Source organism: Athene noctua, chromosome 2 (assembly GCF_965140245.1).
Source record: "Athene noctua chromosome 2, bAthNoc1.hap1.1, whole genome shotgun sequence".
In the NCBI taxonomy this organism is placed as follows: Eukaryota; Metazoa; Chordata; class Aves; order Strigiformes; family Strigidae; genus Athene; species Athene noctua.
Window position 1 is genome coordinate 137,096,203 of NC_134038.1, and position 17,589 is coordinate 137,113,791.

At 38.6% G+C, this 17,589-nt stretch overlaps 1 protein-coding gene across 1 annotated transcript; it reads right to left on the reverse strand.

Annotated features, from left to right (window-relative positions):
• Positions 1-210: 210 nt before the first annotated feature.
• On the reverse strand, positions 211-15,613 carry MACC1 (MET transcriptional regulator MACC1). Its single transcript, XM_074897499.1, has 5 exons — positions 15,545-15,613; positions 12,579-12,693; positions 8,458-10,496; positions 5,954-6,142; positions 211-426 (listed from the first exon to the last, which is right to left on the reverse strand). The coding sequence occupies exons 1-5, from the start codon at positions 15,611-15,613 to the stop codon at positions 211-213; spliced, it is 2,628 nt and encodes an 875-aa protein (XP_074753600.1).
• Between the last annotated feature and the right edge of the window lie 1,976 nt (positions 15,614-17,589).

The following is a 17,589-nucleotide window of genomic DNA, read 5'->3' on the forward strand; positions in this document are numbered from 1 at the left end:
GACCTCGGTAGTTTAATCCCCCACTCTTTTCTTATTTACTCAGTAGCCATTAAGAATCTCTGGCAATCTATAGCTGAGAACTGTGGGGCTAGACACAACTTCAATGCAGGTAAAACAAACTGCATTCTGTCCTGTTCTGCAAGCATCATTGAAATACAAGTATCAGCAGTAGTTTCCAAAGAGATTTTTCCAACAACATATCTTGGTGGTCTATTCTCCCTCCTCCATTTTGGAGAAGGCACTTGCCCTTAACACATCCATGCAGTTCACAAGAATCAACGTTCCAGTTAACTCTCGCCAATGTTTTGTTACTGGGTTTTTCATTTTATCCAAGGCTGATTGCAGGTCTTGTAAGACATCCCTGTAACTGTCTCCATAATGGGCAGCCCACGTGTAGAGAAAGTCATATGCAGGTTTCCACATCATCTGAAAATAAAGGGAAAAAAATAAAACCCTTTAGTTTTAGAAACAGAATTATTGAGAAAAAAAAATAGCTAAATCTTTCCAGTGGTAGAAAAGTAATCAAAAGAGAAAAAAAGTGTTTGATCCCTAGCCATGCGTGTTGGTATGAAAAATTCCAGTAACCTTATGTATTTCATTTATATGAAATTCTCAAATTCTTAGAGGGGTAAATAATGGAAAGATAAATTCTTCATTCATATGATTATCACTAAGTCAAAATACATCCCTGTCTGAAAGTATAATTCAAAGAACAGGGGTGGAAGGAAAACACTTTTTCCCCGTCATCATTTTTGCAATGCATACACCCCGCGGCAGTTTCCCTATTTGGAGTTTGGCTGTGGTTTTGATGGTTAATGACTCCCTTTGTCTCATTAATCAACATCCTACTGTCCTTCTACTTAGCCTGGAACTATTAAACATGCTTCTTATCTTTGCAAATATATTTTCTAATAACAGCAGCATGAAGATATAAAATCTATAAAATATCTGTTTAAAAAAAAGAAAATAGAACCAAACACTCCAAAAGCAGGAGAGTCAAAAGCTTTTATAGTTAAATCTTTTAAATCAGGACATGCAATTTAAAAAGTGTCCTGCAAAAAGCAAAGGAAATTAAAAGATAGGTTACCAGTGCTCCTTATTTCAAACTAGGGTGTGTTTATTTTATGCCAAACAAATATATCCTTAGCAGGTGTAATTTGTCATTGGTCTAGTAACATTAATTAAAGTATGACAGCATAATTCAGATACCAAGCTATATCTCTGAAAGTGCTGATGTCCAGAAGAAGTTTTCTCAGTTTACAAACTGATCATTTTCCCAGCTGCTGATTTTCCAAATTTAACCTGGGTTATCCACTTCCCAGTTTCCCACATCTCATTGGCAATAAAGGTTTTGCAAACAGAAATTGAGTTAGCAATTGCAGGGATGCTAAACAAAGCCACAAAGAAACCCATCACTTTCCTAAATGCTTCTGGCATTTGCTGTTTTAAATCAAAGATACTTATGCATAGTAATAAAAGCATATGGACTGATACGTGCATATTTATGTATATATATATACACAGAAGTGATCAGGAAGTCCAGATTTTTTTAACAACTTTTTCTCTTTTAGTGGAAAAGCAGTTTTCATGGTTCCAGAGCATAATTCAGGAGGAAATTGGTTATTTCCTCAATATAATCCTATTAATTTACAAATAATACACACCATAAAGCTCTATTTCCTTGATTTAAGCTTTATTTACTTGATCCCTTTAAGAACTGAGTAGTAGGAGAATTTCTTTCCTCATAATTCTGAGCTTTTCTCTATATTTGGGCTAAGAACTTCAATTTACCCCAAGATTTATCCTATTGTAGTATCTGTAAACATCTCCCTCAACTTCTGTTGCCTTACTCCCCCATATTCAAAGGGGAAAACCAGTCATACTCATATTCTCAGTGATGTGTCTCACAGTCTGACTAGCCTGGCTTCTGCCTTCAGTTTAAGCCATTAAAAAAGTGCCTGTGTTTTCAGTGAAGTTTCTCATTTCAGGTCTATAGCAGGCAAGGGTATCATCATTTACCCATAATGAATGGTGCCTACTTCTCGCTTTAAGCATGTCTGTCTTAAGACATAACATTAAGGTTATAAAAGGAGGAAAGAAAAGGAACTTGGTGGTAGGTGGGAAGGAGAGTGATGAATTCTTTCCTTTTATTAGACAGGCTATGTTGCAAAAGAAGTTTTTAATGTACTATGTAAAGCTTAGATATTACAAATTTTAATGAACTAAAGCAGTTGTCCATGGCTGTATTTATGCTGAGACCAAAATTTTCTCTATTCCTAATTTTAGCTTGATAACCAAGGTAGCCAAAAGACAAGCTGGGATTTCTTGATATTCTGCTGCTGGCTATGCCTTTTCTCTGTCTCCTGCTTCCTTTACTTATATTGCTGTTAGACCAAGATACTTGAAGAGTTGGAGTACAGCCTTCTGTCTTCACAAGAATGGGAAAAGACAGTGAGTATGAAAAGACGCTATGCTTTGACATGCTGAAGGTCAGTCTGACACTGTGCAATCAGAGAACTGGCTGAAATATGCCTAAAATACAAACCCTGTTTTCCTCTACTCTGTCATGACTGGTTTGTTGTTTTTGTTTTTTCCCCTAGGACAAAGGAAAGAAAAAGAGGGGGAGGGGGGATGAGGAGATGAAAAGCTTTATAAACTGGTCATCAGTGATGCTTGATTAATTCATCAATAACCTACACACTCAGCGCACTGAAGTAACACCACAAACCAGGCTTCTAAGGAAGGCCTTTCTCCACATCCACATACTCTAATGCAATGAGTGAATTGAATTGTATTTGACATTCCTGAATTATATCAAAGCAGATTTTCAGGCAAAATATTAAATCACTGCAACATCCTGGGCAAGTCTCATCTCAGCTGCATGCATAAGTTTTCCCTCTGCTCCCATTGCCTCTGCTGAGTATGTAATAATTATACCTACATCCTCTGTAAAGTGCTTTGGAATTTACTGATGAAAAGCACTTCAGAATCTAGGCACCAATTGTATGTACCTCAGGTCGTCTCTGTGATCATCTGGGGAGAAAAATATTAAGTTTAAAAGCAGAAACATATTTCAATCAGTCAATCCTCTTGACAGTAGAACAGTCCTTGATGGGTAACAAATTGGTTAATGTTTTCAGATCATCAATAATTAGTCAAAACCTATTACCCCCATCTTTTCTTGGTTTCCTGTTTTCACACTTCTATCAATGTGAAAGTTTTTCCATCAGAAAACTCCAGGATGGGATAAAATGGCTTTAATCAGAGTTCTTTTATGCCTGCTAAGTAAATGTGATCATCAGCAATCATTCTGAAATCAGTCAGACTAATGCTAACCTTGTAGCAATGCTGGGGGCATCTACACACAGTCATGAATTTACACTGCATTAGCTACATTAGTTTTACATCCCTGCTGAACGATACACACAAAAATTTATAAACAGAATATTGCTTTCTGTATGTAGAGGTTCAACTCACCAGAGCAGTGAGAAGTTCAAAGGTCAGAAGGAAGCACTGAAATTCAGTAGAAAGTACTGAAATTTAAGGTTAAAGGATGCTGAGTGTTCACATGAGATACCAGTGCGAGAATCCTGGTGTGCTTTGAATTCACACCTGTATTGACGAGCACTGTTATAAGACTCACACTAAACCAATAAATTCCCCATGGGCCCATCCTAAAACTTGAGAAACAACATAAAAATAAAGTTGAATTTTGATCTTTCTTTGCTTGTTGAATATTCTCTTGAAAAATAGAACATGCTTTATTATTGGCTTTTGTGACGAATTTGACTGTACTATCTTCTGGCAGCAGACACTGTAACTGAAAGGCGGAGAATCTTGTACATGGTTTATCATAGAAATAATGTAAAAAACACTGGAAAGCAAAAAAAATAAGATGTATGAGGCAGAAGATGGATTACATGGAAATAGACACCCATTTAAAACACAACAAGTATATATTTATATATATATTTAATATAAAAATAAATAGGTATAGTGCAGGAAAAAGAGCTTGAGATTGTTTTGGTTCTGCTGCCTGTTAGCTAAGGAGAAAACATTTCCAAATACCATGGAGACCAGTAGAGTTGCACATTGTTCAGCTATAATTAGGTTTATAATTCCTTCTGTAGAAAGCTGGGGTTTTGTCAGACAAACACAGAAAGCTTAGTAAGTAAAACAAAAGTCTAGGAAGTTAGACAAAGCAATACATAAGAGGGAAAATAAAAACCAGAAAGCACTCACGTTCTGTTTGATTTTAGTATTTTAGAATAAGCTAGCGCAAAACCAGAGCCAGTAACAGGGGGATTTTATTTTTTTTTCTTCACTGAAAAGAGAGTAGTATAACATGGATTGGTAGAGCTTAGAGTTTGATGAGAAAGAAATTTAAGGAGGAAGGTACATCCAGGCACATGTGTCCAGAACAACTCAAAAAAAAAAAAAAAACAAACCACAAAATAGCTCAAAGAGAAAAGCAAGATCAGAGGAAGAGGGAGTGTTTGCAAACAGCAACGAGATAATTTTGCAGGAAAGTTCAGAACTTTGTAAGTGAATGTGTGGAGTTTTGGTCAAATATTGATCAGGGCAGGGGGGAGGGGATAGCATTCAAACACAGTAAGAGGTGGTCGTTCACAATAAGAGCAGAAATCTCCTGATAGTCATCACAAGTGAGATAAAACTGAGGTGAAAGACTCACTCCCTAGATTCAGACTGTGGAATGAAGCATGCGTTTGGCAGGGAACAGGAAGAATCAGCAACAGGGAAAGAAAAAGAAAGAAAAAAATTTATCTTGAGTAGTTGTGAACTTCTGAATGGGAAATAAAAATTCCTTTGGTACTGAGAGGGGAGAGGGGAGGAATTCAAGCTAGACCATGTGCATTACCTGAAATAAGCAAGGGATGGATAATACAGGCAGAGGGAGAGTCGTGCCTGAACGTAAGCACGCAAGGCAGAAAGGTCAGCCTGAGCATCATAAAAGAGGATGCTCAGGGTAAAATCCAGCCTGGGACCTAGAAGCCATCGGCACATAACTGTGGGGAACAGCGGTTCTAGGCATGCTTTGGTGTTAAAGAACTGAGAAACACAGGAAGCAACTTGGCTGCCCAGGCAAAGGTGTGCGAGGAGCTTGGAGACATGGACAAGGACCTACCCTAAGTCTTGTGACACATATCACATTGCATGAATGCCATGGGTACCTCTGGGCACCTCAAATGGCCCTAGAGATTAGGTACCTAAATTACTCCTTAGATGTGTACACACTAAAACACATGTGAGGGGACAACCTGACCTTTATTTAGAACTCAATACTTATGCATAAGCAGAATGCTTTACAAAGGAGGATAAATATAATGAAAAACTATGAAATTAAAACATGGATTTGCCATGTTCATACAATAAGACAGAGGGGAATTGGTGTCAGAGTTTCTAAACTCTTGTCATACCACTTAAGATAAATGATAACAAATCTGACACAGGCGCAGAAGTGAAAAGTGTTAGTGGTGGAGGTGAGCTTTCTTTCAGCACAAAGAGCAAAAGCTGCACTGAAGGTGATTTGAAGTGGCTCTTGCAAGGACTGGATGGTCAGTCAACCTCCCTGTGTCTAAAATAACAGCAGTTATGAAAGAGATGGGCAGAGGAATGGGTAAGATTAACAACTGGACGGGACAAAGAGAAGGGACTGAAGCAGCCCTTGAAGTGAGAGTAAAGAGCTGAAACTCAAGACAGAGATCAGGACCTCCGCAGCAAATTAATTTGGCACAATAACACCGAAAAACTGGCCTCAAAGGAACATCTAGATGACTGAAAACAAAAGCTGGTGAGAATTTGAAGGGCTGACAAATGAAATAAGGAGGCCGAACGGCAAAAATAAAGAAGCATACAAAGCAAGGAAGAAGGATCCCTGGCTGTGTTTGTGCAGAGGAGCCAGTATTCACATAGCATTATAGCAGAGCCTTACCTCCAGCGCTACTGCTCCATTTTTCCCTTGGTGAGGTATTTCATAAGCCTCAATTTGCTGCTTCGTGAGTCGGGCTAGCTTCTCCGCAAGCTCCCGCCAGTATTTGCCAAGCTTGACAGCTGAAGTCAAAATGATGGTGTCCTGGGTAAGACGCGCCACTAAACCCTGGCAATCTATTTTCAAAAGTGCCTGCAACAATAATTTTCATTAGTGTGCCTTCACCATTAATTACAGAGCATTATAATTTGTTTTTATAACACTAGTCTGTATTTCTTAGCAGACAGGAAGGCTTTTTGTCTGTGTTCTTACAAATATGTAACTTTTTTTCCTACAAAAAGGTATTGCCAACAGTTTCACAGGAAAACTGCCCACGAGCTTAAGGAAAAATTAAGCTGGCATTCAGCTGCTTCAGCATTCCAGTATCAAATTGATCCTGCCAAGCTTACAGATCCTGAAGAAAAAATATGCTTCTCCAACAAAAATATTTGGGACATCAAATTTAGCCTCTTAAAAGTATGACATTAAACTTAATTTTTAAGTTAGAGCACTATTATACTAAGGTGTGGTCATTTGTCTCCTGCTTTTCTGGAAAATCAGTGATTACATTGGCCAGCACCTTTTGATTTACTCCTCCCACAGAACTGATAGTTTGCTGACCATTAAGCAGAAGTGCAAGCATAAAACTCTTCCCTTCCCCATGCCAAATGAGCTTTTAATAACAAACAAATTAAAATGGTTCCAGAAGTGAAACCCTGAAATGTAAGTATGTTGCTTTCTCCTTTCTGTGTTTGTTTGGATAAGATTTAATGAGAAAAATAGGTGGTGGTTTTTTCTTCTCGTCAAATTAACAGCAAAATGTTCCACTGAAAACGTTGACTTTTCCAGTGAAAAAAATCAAGAATAAAATCCATATTTTCCTTGGGTCTTAGATACTGATTTTTAATAAAATATCAAGCATTTCTGCATAAATCAGACATTAGTGTGATTTAATTGTAAAACATTTTTCCATAAAAACTCTCACTGCAAACAGTAGAACTTTTGATAGGCACAGTAGTGAGAAACAGACTATAGTGTACAGTAGCAAATCTTCCTATACTTTGGTAAACTGGAGACAAAGTTCGGTTTGCCTTCGCTCTGGTAATCGAGAACCCTATTAACATAAAAATAGGAGATTAATTAAAGGAAAAATCCCATAAATTCTACCCAAAAGTGACATGGGTGATATCTAGCTTTAAGTCTAGCTTTACAAAGACAGGGACCTGCATCGGCACTTCATAGCTCAAAATCATATACGTCTCAACAAAACGGGACATCTTGTTAATCTAATTATGCCCCACCTTTTGCCTGTTCTGTAATGAACTCTGTTTCACTGTATTCAATTAAAAGTTTGGATCATTTTCACTTTAACTATCCCCTCCCCTTTTTGTACAGAGACATGGCAGACTAAACTGTACTTCATACTTGCACAGTTTTATTCCATAGAATTTAATGCTGTCTTAAGGGCTGGAAGTGGCCACTGCTACCAAAAATTTCTGAATCCTGCTGAAATTGCTGTCAGCACTTCAAAGCGGATAGACAAGTTCTGAGAAGTAAATCCTGTTAAGGTTTACAATTAAGGATAGTAAAAAGGCTTTAGATGAAAGGCTACAATGTGAATTTTTATACACCCATTTTTATAGTACTTTATTTTCATATCAGAAATTTAATTCTCTTCTGTCCCTAAATGAGCTGGTAGACTTTTCAGTCAGTGCCACAGACAGCATTGAGTAATCATTAATTCCAAATTATTTTGCACACAGATCTATAAGTAAATTAAGATGATTAACAATGCAACCAATTACCTGGAAGCATTTAGAATAAACCCACTTTTGATTCACATGTAGCAGTATTGAATCACTTTGAAGCTGTCCAGTGGCTTACAAATAAGGCCCATGAAATTATGCACTGAAATACTTTCAAGATTGTCCTTGGGTCTCAACAGTATTGACTGTGAAGTTGTCATGTGTGGATAGAAAGTCTTGTCTTCAACATGTGGGTCAGGATTTCCTTACTTTAAATATATCAAGCTAACTTAGTCATGCACCTTAGAGTACACAAATACATATAAATAATTAAGTTTCCACACTGTAAGGTTACTAAATACTTCACAGTGGGAATATGAATGCAATTTACCATGATGACTTGCATGACAGAAGACAAAACTATTTCAGTCATGGCTGTTTGAAAACAAAAAAAAAAAAAAAGTCAGCTGAGTCAACCTACTAAATGAGAAAGCTCTTGGAACATTTACAGAATGCTGTTTAGAGTTGTTTCATCAAAGTATTATTCTTCATGAGAGTCTGGATGTATTTTGCATCTACAGATGTCTACGGTTTTAGTTATATGTTCAGGTTTGTAAAGATTCTCACAGGGTGCAGGACCATGTTTTCTTATTCACACATTACTATTGAGTAGTTTCTTGGCAATGCATTCCCAATAACCAAGTTAATTCTTGCAATACTTACAACAATGAGCTCATAAAGAAATAGCCTTTTTTTTCTGTTAGCATGGCAGTCTTCCTTCATCCTCTTCACAACGTGCGCAACTCTCTCTGATTCTTTATCAGCATGTGCCTCATTAAAGTCATCCAAAGACATATGTGAATATCCTAGCACCTCAGCCAAAGCTCTCCAGTCACAAACACTCTCTGATACTGCAGACAGAACAACCGAGTAGATGTAAGTCAGTTTTTTGAATGGCAATGCAATTTGTTCAGCAAGATTCCTGGTTGTTAGTTCACTGTCTGCAGTGTCCATAGCTTGTTCTTTGGAAATCACTTTTATGTTTTTGCAACGTACGAGACCGATCTTTTTTCTGAGAATGCCTACATACCACTCTTTTATTTTAGTTTGCCCAATGGCTTTTACTTTATCTTCACCAAGAAGTGCTATTGTGTCCCCTTTAAAATATTCTAGCAAATAGTCAATCTTATTTTGACGTAACACAGTTTTCAAAGCCACTCCGTAAGTATTAACACTCAAAGTGTTATCTTGAAACTTTGGATATTTAACTGTTGGTATTAAAAGCAAAGGTGCAGACTTGATTTCTTTGCGGTTTTGTAAGCGCTTTGGCCTACTGATAATTCCACATAATTTTGGAGCTGGATCAGGAGTTGTAACATGGAACTGTGTTACTTGGTTACTTTTTAAGACTTTAATCTGAACAAGGAAAACAAAGAAATGCATCTCCCTGCATCCAAGCATGGAAAACAGGAACTGTTGGCGGACCATTTCACCAGTTTTCAGATCCTCCTCTTTAATATTTTTGCTTTGGTCTTCTATCTTCACTTCAAAATCTGGATCACAGGATACCAAAGAAATGTTTAGATCTTGTGGCTTTTCAAGCAGAAATGTATGTTTTCCCCACAGCTGAAACACAACGGGAGGCATATTTTTTCCCCCCTTTTTTATATCACAAATTGTGAGTTTTCCTGGAATGTAGTTATGACCAAAGACTGTAAAAACTGCTGTAAAAGATGGATGAATATACTTGGGGCCATAAATTCCAACTGAGACCATTCTATGAACATAATCCCAGACATTAGTTGCTGGAGGCTGGATTTTGTTAGCTTGTACAGCAATCACTGCATACATCACGTGACTGAGGTCCGTTAGCTTCACTTGTATGGTATCTTGATAAGTGTAGCAATTTTCTAGCTTCTTAAAAGGCCCTTCTTTACTGAAACTATAAAAACACACAATATCACTCATAACTTGACTAAGTGGGTCATTCTTCACTTTAGCTGCAACTTTCACCTCTAGGAAAATGGCTTCCCTCGTGTTGAGGTTGCTCAGCGTAAGTTCTATCAGAGGACTTAGGGTGCTAGACAGCTCATTGTTAAATGATGATGGAGGATTAAGGATAGCCTTTAAACCAACTTCTTGGAATTCCCCAGGCAGCACATGACCCACAGGGACATGAATGTTGATATCTGAGTCAGGTAGCTGTACCGAACCCCCTTCATAATTCAGTTTACAAACTACATGAATGTCTGTAGCTTGCGTTTGTGCCCATCCAGGACTATGGCTCATGGCTTCTAAATCTAGACAAGATCGAGTGAGTTGCCGTTGACTCAACCAAGCCATCTTGTAGGCTTCACGGTCATTTTGAAGCTGTGTCATGTCTGAAACTATAGGTTTTTGAGGCATCGTCTTGCGAGGATGTAATCTTTGGTTATCAACAATGTCCAGGAAGTCAGAGACACTCCTGGATCGTCCAGATCTTCTTGATGAAGTCTTTCTTAGAAGACAATCAATATCTAGCTCATCGCCTGAGGAAGCCAGAGAATCCCTGTTGCTAGAAACTTTAGAGAACAAATGGGGTTTTTCTTTCAAGTTTGAAAGGTATCTGTTATTTTCATTTCTATTTGAAGCAGCTATGTCATGTACAAAAGGGTTGGAGGCTGACAGTTCATTCCAGAAAGGATTAGTCCTGGAAGCAGCATGGGCGTGTTTGAATACATCAGACCAGTCAATATCCAAACGCAGTTTACTTTCCTTGACATCTGTTTAAAAGAAAAAACAGAAGCATTTCCTAAAACACAGAGACTTGAGACATTCCATTCATTTCCAACTGGCAGTCTGTTAAGATAACAGGTGACTAAATCTATCCTCCTAAAATACATAGAGATCATTTGTATATTTCTTCTGCAGGTTTTTAAAGAGTATCAATATTGATTTCTAAGTAGCATTAAGAATCTTTGTTAATAGAAAGAGTGGTAACAAATTAGTACTGAGGAATATAAAGCGTACTCTGCAAGGTGCTGATCATTATCAATTCATATGACAACTAATTGGCATTGAGTATGCCGAGATCCTGTAGAATTTAAACCCCGATATTCCGGTAATCTTTGGCCTCTTATAAAATGCCATGGATTTCTTTCCTTTGTGTCTACCTCGCTGTAAGGATTAAACAACTACTGTTTCATTTTTCAAACACTGTAGACAGTACGGATAAATGTATTATTCAGGATTCCTTTTCATGCTAGTGCACATGCATTTAACTGATAACAGCACGCTTTTACAATTTATCTCAGTGTGTGTGGAATTTGTTATACTAGCTTTCCATTTAAAAAGTTCATTTGTATAATTTATGAGGTCTTGCACAATTTGAAATTTGGAGAGAAATGTTTTTGTGGCTACTAATTTTTCTGAGACTGCACTTAAATAGACAAATAGGGCTGTATAAGTGATATTTAAATATGCTTTTTAATAAAAATACTCATTATTAACAGTGATGTCTATTTGTTCTGAAGACAAGATGTCCTTATATTTTATATTAATAACTGTTCACAGAAGCTGTTTTAGAGTGTGGTTAAGACTTAGGCTTCTGGCAACGAATAGAGTATCTGCAACTTTTTGTGCTAACGGTTTCTATTACTTGTTTGCCATTATTTTTCTATATGCAGACGTGACATCATCCTTCATTGTACACCCTTGTAATGCATGACAATTTTAGAGGGAAAATTCAGCATTTCCATCCTTTCAGCATATATATATCCTTAATTATTACACTTTCCATGGTACCTTCCGTCTCCAGGGTTACTAATTATTGACCAGTTTTAAGAATGACAGTGCATTCACCCCCAAAAGAAAAAAAAAAAAAAATTAATTGCTACTACTTTTCTTTTTGTTTCATTTGTCATGAAATGTGATAAAAAGCCAAAACCATGAAGTTTTTCCACAATTCCAGAAAAGTTCCAGTTTGGAAGAACCAAAGTGGAATTTACCTGCTTCCCAGGCACCCATCTGCAAGGCTCTTGCATTGTCTTGACAAGAGCCTTCCAGGTGACCTGCTGAGGGCAGTGAGCCCAGGGCAGTCCCCTCCCCCGCAGCCACCCAGCCTCGGTCAGAGGCACCAGATGGGGCTGGGCTGCTCAAGCTCCAGCTGGAAAGTCCTTTTGGTTTTGCCCACAGGCCAGAAGCTTTCCTTGCACTGTGACACTATGACAGTCAGATTGTTATCATCTATTAAAAAATAAATTAACTGATCCCAAAAGGAATGTTAGGGCTTTTGTTTGTTTTTTTCCTCATGTTTCTACAGGAAGAGTCTGAGCAGAAAACTCTGACAGAGCCTGAATCATTAGGCTGGACACTTTCTCATGCCAAGGTAATAGCACATATTACTGGGGTGCTGGAGGTTACCAAGGAAACAATTCCTGCTCCCCACCTCACACAGCAAGCACCAGGCTCACTGTTACTCACATCTGCTAATGTAGTTTGTCTCTTCTCTTGCCCATCTCAACACCCAGTAAACATTCAGTAGTATTTATTCATGCAAGGTTAATGATTCCAGCTCTTCCAACCTGCCTGACCCACATTTGCTATGGCAAGGGACAGAGGGCTTCTCTTATATGCCAGCAAGTTTGTCCCAGGGCACCTTGTGACAACCCCTTGTGTTCTGATTCCAGGGATATCTATGATGACCTGAGAGTAGTGCAAAACACAAACAATAAGAAAATAAGTAAAAATAAATGGTGTACAGGGGTTTACAGAGTAGCTATAGCTCTTGACACTATTGAGAGTTTTGCAGAAATAAAGACTGTAGGTGCGGAGCCTTAGTATAGAAAACAACAAAAGAGACATACTGTAGCTGGCTGAAGGTGTCTGCTCATCCACATCAATCAAAGTCCCCTCTGACCTGCTCCGTGGAATCTCTCTGCTGGTTAGGGAATCTGTTCCACTACTGGAAGTGTTTCCCTCCTAGGAAACAGTTAAACATATGAAACATCAGCAAGTATGCAGTTTGAAAAAAGGCAAACATTGAAGAATAATTGATTAATAATTTTCTCCTGTGATGTGGCACAAATTAAAAAAAAAAAGTGAAGCTATGGTTTATGAGTAAATTTATGGAGTCTGCCAAGATCATCACAATCCTGAGTGAGTCTTACTATCTGATTTGCAGGAAAACCACCAGATGCTACAGTTGCAGTAAAATACAGTGCCCCAGACCATAGTGAAATCCAATAACTCACATAATTAAATGTCTTGCAGTTGGAACTGAGCCAATTGTACAGTAAGTTCCATTCAGAAGGTCTGGAATAAAAACTTTTTTTAAAAAAAAAAAAGCCTGTTTTCAGACAAGTTTGACTAGAATCATTAAAGGGTAAGAGCTAGATCTGTTCCTTCCTTTAACAATTAATCTAAAGTATTTCCAACATTTTCGGCATTGCTCTTCCCTGAGAAAACATCAGGTCAGACTTTCCTTTTAGTATCTACAAGAATGGTTTAAAGTACCCTTCCTTGGGAGCCCACACCAGCACAGCAACAGCCCAAGAGAGGACATTCAGGTCTCTCCTCTTCCTTGTCCTGGCTACAAGAAGTTCTGTTTGGTTTTGATGCAGTTTGAACATGGATTGTGCCACACAAAAGCTGTAAACTAGATCCTGTGGTTGAAAGAGAGACAGTCAACAGCAAACCTATCGCAAGGGAAGAGCAGGATGGGCAAGGTACCATTGCCGAATGCCGTTTTCAGCTGCTCAGAAAGAGGAGTTGCAGGCCTTCAAAGGAATGTCTGGTGTCTTACATGCTGAAGTTACTGCATCCCAGAAACATAAGCTGAAGGAAATAAAATATTCTAGATATTTTTCTGCAGGAGAGCTCATTAAATTAATGCTATAAACCAAGAGATCGTTTGGTGAGTTTTCCAGAATCCTCTCACTGATCCTACATGTAGTGGGGTATAAATGCTGATAGACAATAGATGCATCAAGACATATGGTTAAAAAGAAAATAAAACAAACATACACACACTCAAAAAAAAGGGGGAGTGAACAGAAAACGTAAGAACGCCAGGAGTTTTTTTGGGTCCATCCACAGGATACAATTGTCCAGGAATATGAAATATTGCAGCCTAAGCAGATCTCATTTTATGATGTTTAAAATGCAGGGAAAAAAAGATACCTGGGGCCTGTTTTTTTCTGTGGCTGGAAGAAAAAGGAATTTTCAGTTACAGTTCTGGTAGGTGAGTTATGGGAAAAAGGAAGCATACCTTGTATCAAAGCATTACAGAATAGAAACTGGAAGTCATCTGACATTGCACAATGCAATGGTTTAAGACATCTTTTTTTCCACTGCAAATGTAAATTGGTACTTTTTGTTCTTCCCACAAGAGCCTTCAGCTAATGGCAATCTGTTCAGCTGCTGATTTGCACTCAGGCAGGACGGAAGGCTGAGGTCAGGCTAAGCCTGACAGCCACCCAGCTGCGCTGCTGTTACAGGACGGGACAGACTTTCAGGTTCCTCTGTTACCAGAAATCTCTGGTGTTGGATGTAGAAGTCTTGATTTCAGATGGCAGTGAAAGCTAGCCTCCAAGACCCACACTTTGTGGTTTCTACTATTAATGCCCCTCCAGAATCAATATAGAAAAGTAAAACACATACTTAATCCCAACACTGTAGTTCCAAGATCTGACATCCCACACCTGTATAAAAATATCACTGTTCCTCCCATCTCTAATAAGAGACAGTATCTTTGATAATGTGTACTGACTGCCTCAAAGGAAACAAGTTTTTTCTTTCATGCTGCATCTCAAAATGTTGAAAAACTGAACACACTGTGTAAACATGCAAAATTTTTATCTTGGGCTTCTACTTCAGGGATTGGGGAGGTTTATCACCAGTGTAAGGCATCCATCCATAGTCTAAAATTCCAATAAATGTACAAAAATAAAGTCTACTTTTTACAATACCTGTGTATTTGTTACCAGCACTAATTTCTGATGACTTATTGATCAAGTGACATATTAATCTAAGAACAGTTCTTTAAACAGTTAAAAAAACCCCACAATTTCAGTAGCTGTATAAAGTGGAAGGCAGTAAGTAAGGATGAGGAAAGAGTACAGGAGTGCAAGTTGATGCACAGGAACTGAAATATGAAAGCCTGGGAGAAGGGAGAGGCAGAGAGAAAGAGAAACAATTTCTCGACACTGTGGGAGCATATTGACAGAGACATGACAACAAGACCGCATATAGAAGTCATATAAAGGCTAAGAATCTCTGCAAACAGAATAAGCCATTTCCTAAAAGTTCCCTCTGGGAACTCCTTAAAACCTTCAACACTACTCTGGCACAAAGACAAAAAAGGCATATACTGAAAAGGAAAACCACTTTCAAAAATAAGTCCTGCCCCCCAACCCCCAAAAGCATTACTTGGTATGAAAGCATGATGAGGGAGCCCTTGTGACTTAGGCATGTCTTCAGGCCAGCCAAGAAGAGAGAAGGGGGGAGATATAAACATTCCTGGGAAAAAGATGACCACCTTTGGTCAGCATGTCAAGGGATGTGGGAAACGCTGGGGACAAGCTGTACACACACCATCGGATACCAGGCAGTGTGCCTCTTGAACAGTTGCATGATCTGACACCAGGGTTTGGTCTCATCTCTCCTGTGCTCTAGCCTTAGTGTTGGGAATGCATAAATCCCCAGTGCCTTTCTATGAGACTAGGAATATAAGAAAACCTAATGCTCCCCCTTTTCCATAGGTACATTCTGTGATGAAACAGCATCCCAAACGAAGTTTCTGATAGGACAGCCCTATTAATTAGGAATTTACCTGGACAAATCCAGAAGAATGATCATCCGCAAGAGAAGAGAGATCAATGCATGTGCGATATAAAGCCATCCTGATCAGTGGCAAAGGGGAAAGGTATGAAACCCTTTTGCTGCAAAAAGAGGGAATTATGTATAGGGAGAATCAGAAGCTAAGCTTTTCATTTGCTGTACTACTTAGTAAGAAAGATGTAAACTTACAAGTGCTTAATGGTGCAAAGAAGTGACTGATGGTATGTCAGCTCACAGTGTGAAGTGTGAACGTGTGAATGAAAAAGAGTTTGTGAAGACATCAGCTATGGAGGTGACCAGTGCGTGAACATGTGTGACTGCTGAGAGATGTGGCATTTTTCTGTATGAGGGCAAGAAACAGTTTTCCAGCTGCACTCTGCTCTTCAAGCCTGGACTGCACTGCTTGACCCGTAAGAGCAGGGGACTCAGGACCCAGAGTGCTGCTGGCAGGCACATTGCAGCACTGTTACAGAGGGAAAAAAACATGTATTAGAAGAAAGTCTCAGGTAGAAAGTTTAGTTTCACAGAAGTCAGGAGACAGATTTGCTGCAAACAGCATTTTTGCTGCATGTGATGCCTCTAGAAATCTCTTCCAGGTCTTTTAAAATCCAAGTGCACTTTTTTTTTTTTCTTTCCAGTCTCTCTACCAAAGAAAACATGTCCTGCTGCGCTTAAAATAGTGGTAAGGAAGAAAATTAAAAAAGCCCAAAAGCAAACACTTCCCCACTGCCTTTGCCCTCAAAAATGAGAGAGGATGCATTCCTTTGTGTTTTTAAAGTATCAACATCCCAGAGCAAAACACTAGCAATTTGCCTTTCATTCAACCTTAACCCTGTTCAGCCTTCTTCAAAAGCAGGTTGTATTAAAAGCAGAGCTCTCCTGTGGCAATGTCTCCCCACAGACTCCTACATGCCCCTTACACAGATAGTGCTACTCAGCCATACCATTTTTCACAGTGATTCATGGCTTTTGTATCCAGAGGATTAAATTTATGCATTTGCAAAGACAGGACAAGCAACACAAGCCAGAGGTGGAGATGTGCCTTATTCCTTGGGCTCACTTTTAGCTGTCATAGGGAAAAATGACTTGCTAGTTATATAGGTTGGGTTTTATTTCTGAAAAAGGAGCAAGGTATATTCATCAGAATGTTAAATACAGTGTCCCTGATCTGACCAAATACTGAGTATACTGAATTATTTAAACTCTATTAAATAAAGAGAAGAAATTCTAACGAGAAAGCACTATGAAGAAGAGAAACGTTTTCAGAAGGCACTACACATCACTGTCAAATCTAAAACACTGCCTGTTCTCAACAGATTAACATGTTTCTAGCTAAACATTAGTTACAGTAATAGGTCATATTTTAACAGTCTCTCAGTACTTGTGGCCTGGAACAGCTTTACGTTGCTCAGTTTGGTGAGAGGCAGTTAGACCCAAATTTACCAATCTTTGATTACAGGGCTGAACTGTGGTACTGTAGCTAATGGTAGTACAGGATAGCAAACAAAACCTTCAGTTGTACTCTTTGACTTATTCTTTTAGCCTGGTGCATGTGAAGCAACAAGAAAATGCAGCTGTATCTCATTTTGAACATAGACAGAAATGTTTTTTAATGTTTAACCTCATGAGCACTCAACCCTATATTACCTACTTTACTAACAGCTGGCATCAATCTTAATGCTTTAGTATGACCCTGTTACTTAGCACTTTGCCTAAAATGATGGAAAAGCATTTTCAGTTGATATATCTAGTAGTTTACTCCGTGGTTAAATAGTTGCCAAGTTTTTCAAAGTTCTGAAGATTTATCACACCATGGGCACTGCAGAGCCACTCACACTCCTTCCTGAACCCAGCTTTTAAGCTTTCTGCAGACCCAACATATGTCTACACTACTGCTTGTAACTGACGTGATTGCTGCTCATAATACTTCATCTGAGGCAGCACTAAAGGGTACAGCTAGTGGGTCATCCTCTCAGTAGATTTCCACAAGCTCACAAGTGGGGTTTTACAGCCTCTGCTCAGCTCTGCATGACCCAG

Excerpts from the sequence above, each read along its gene's own strand:
- MACC1 (XM_074897499.1), bottom strand. The coding sequence starts at position 15,613 with ATGGCTTTATATCGCACATGCATTGATCTCTCTTCTCTTGCGGATGAT. Across the intron at positions 12,694-15,544 it reads ATTCTTCTGGATTTGTCCAG|GAGGGAAACACTTCCAGTAG; the intron begins GTAAATTCCTAA and ends ACTGTTTCCTAG. Across the intron at positions 6,143-8,457 it reads TTCTTTATGAGCTCATTGTT|GCACTTTTGAAAATAGATTG; the intron begins GTAAGTATTGCA and ends TTATTGTTGCAG.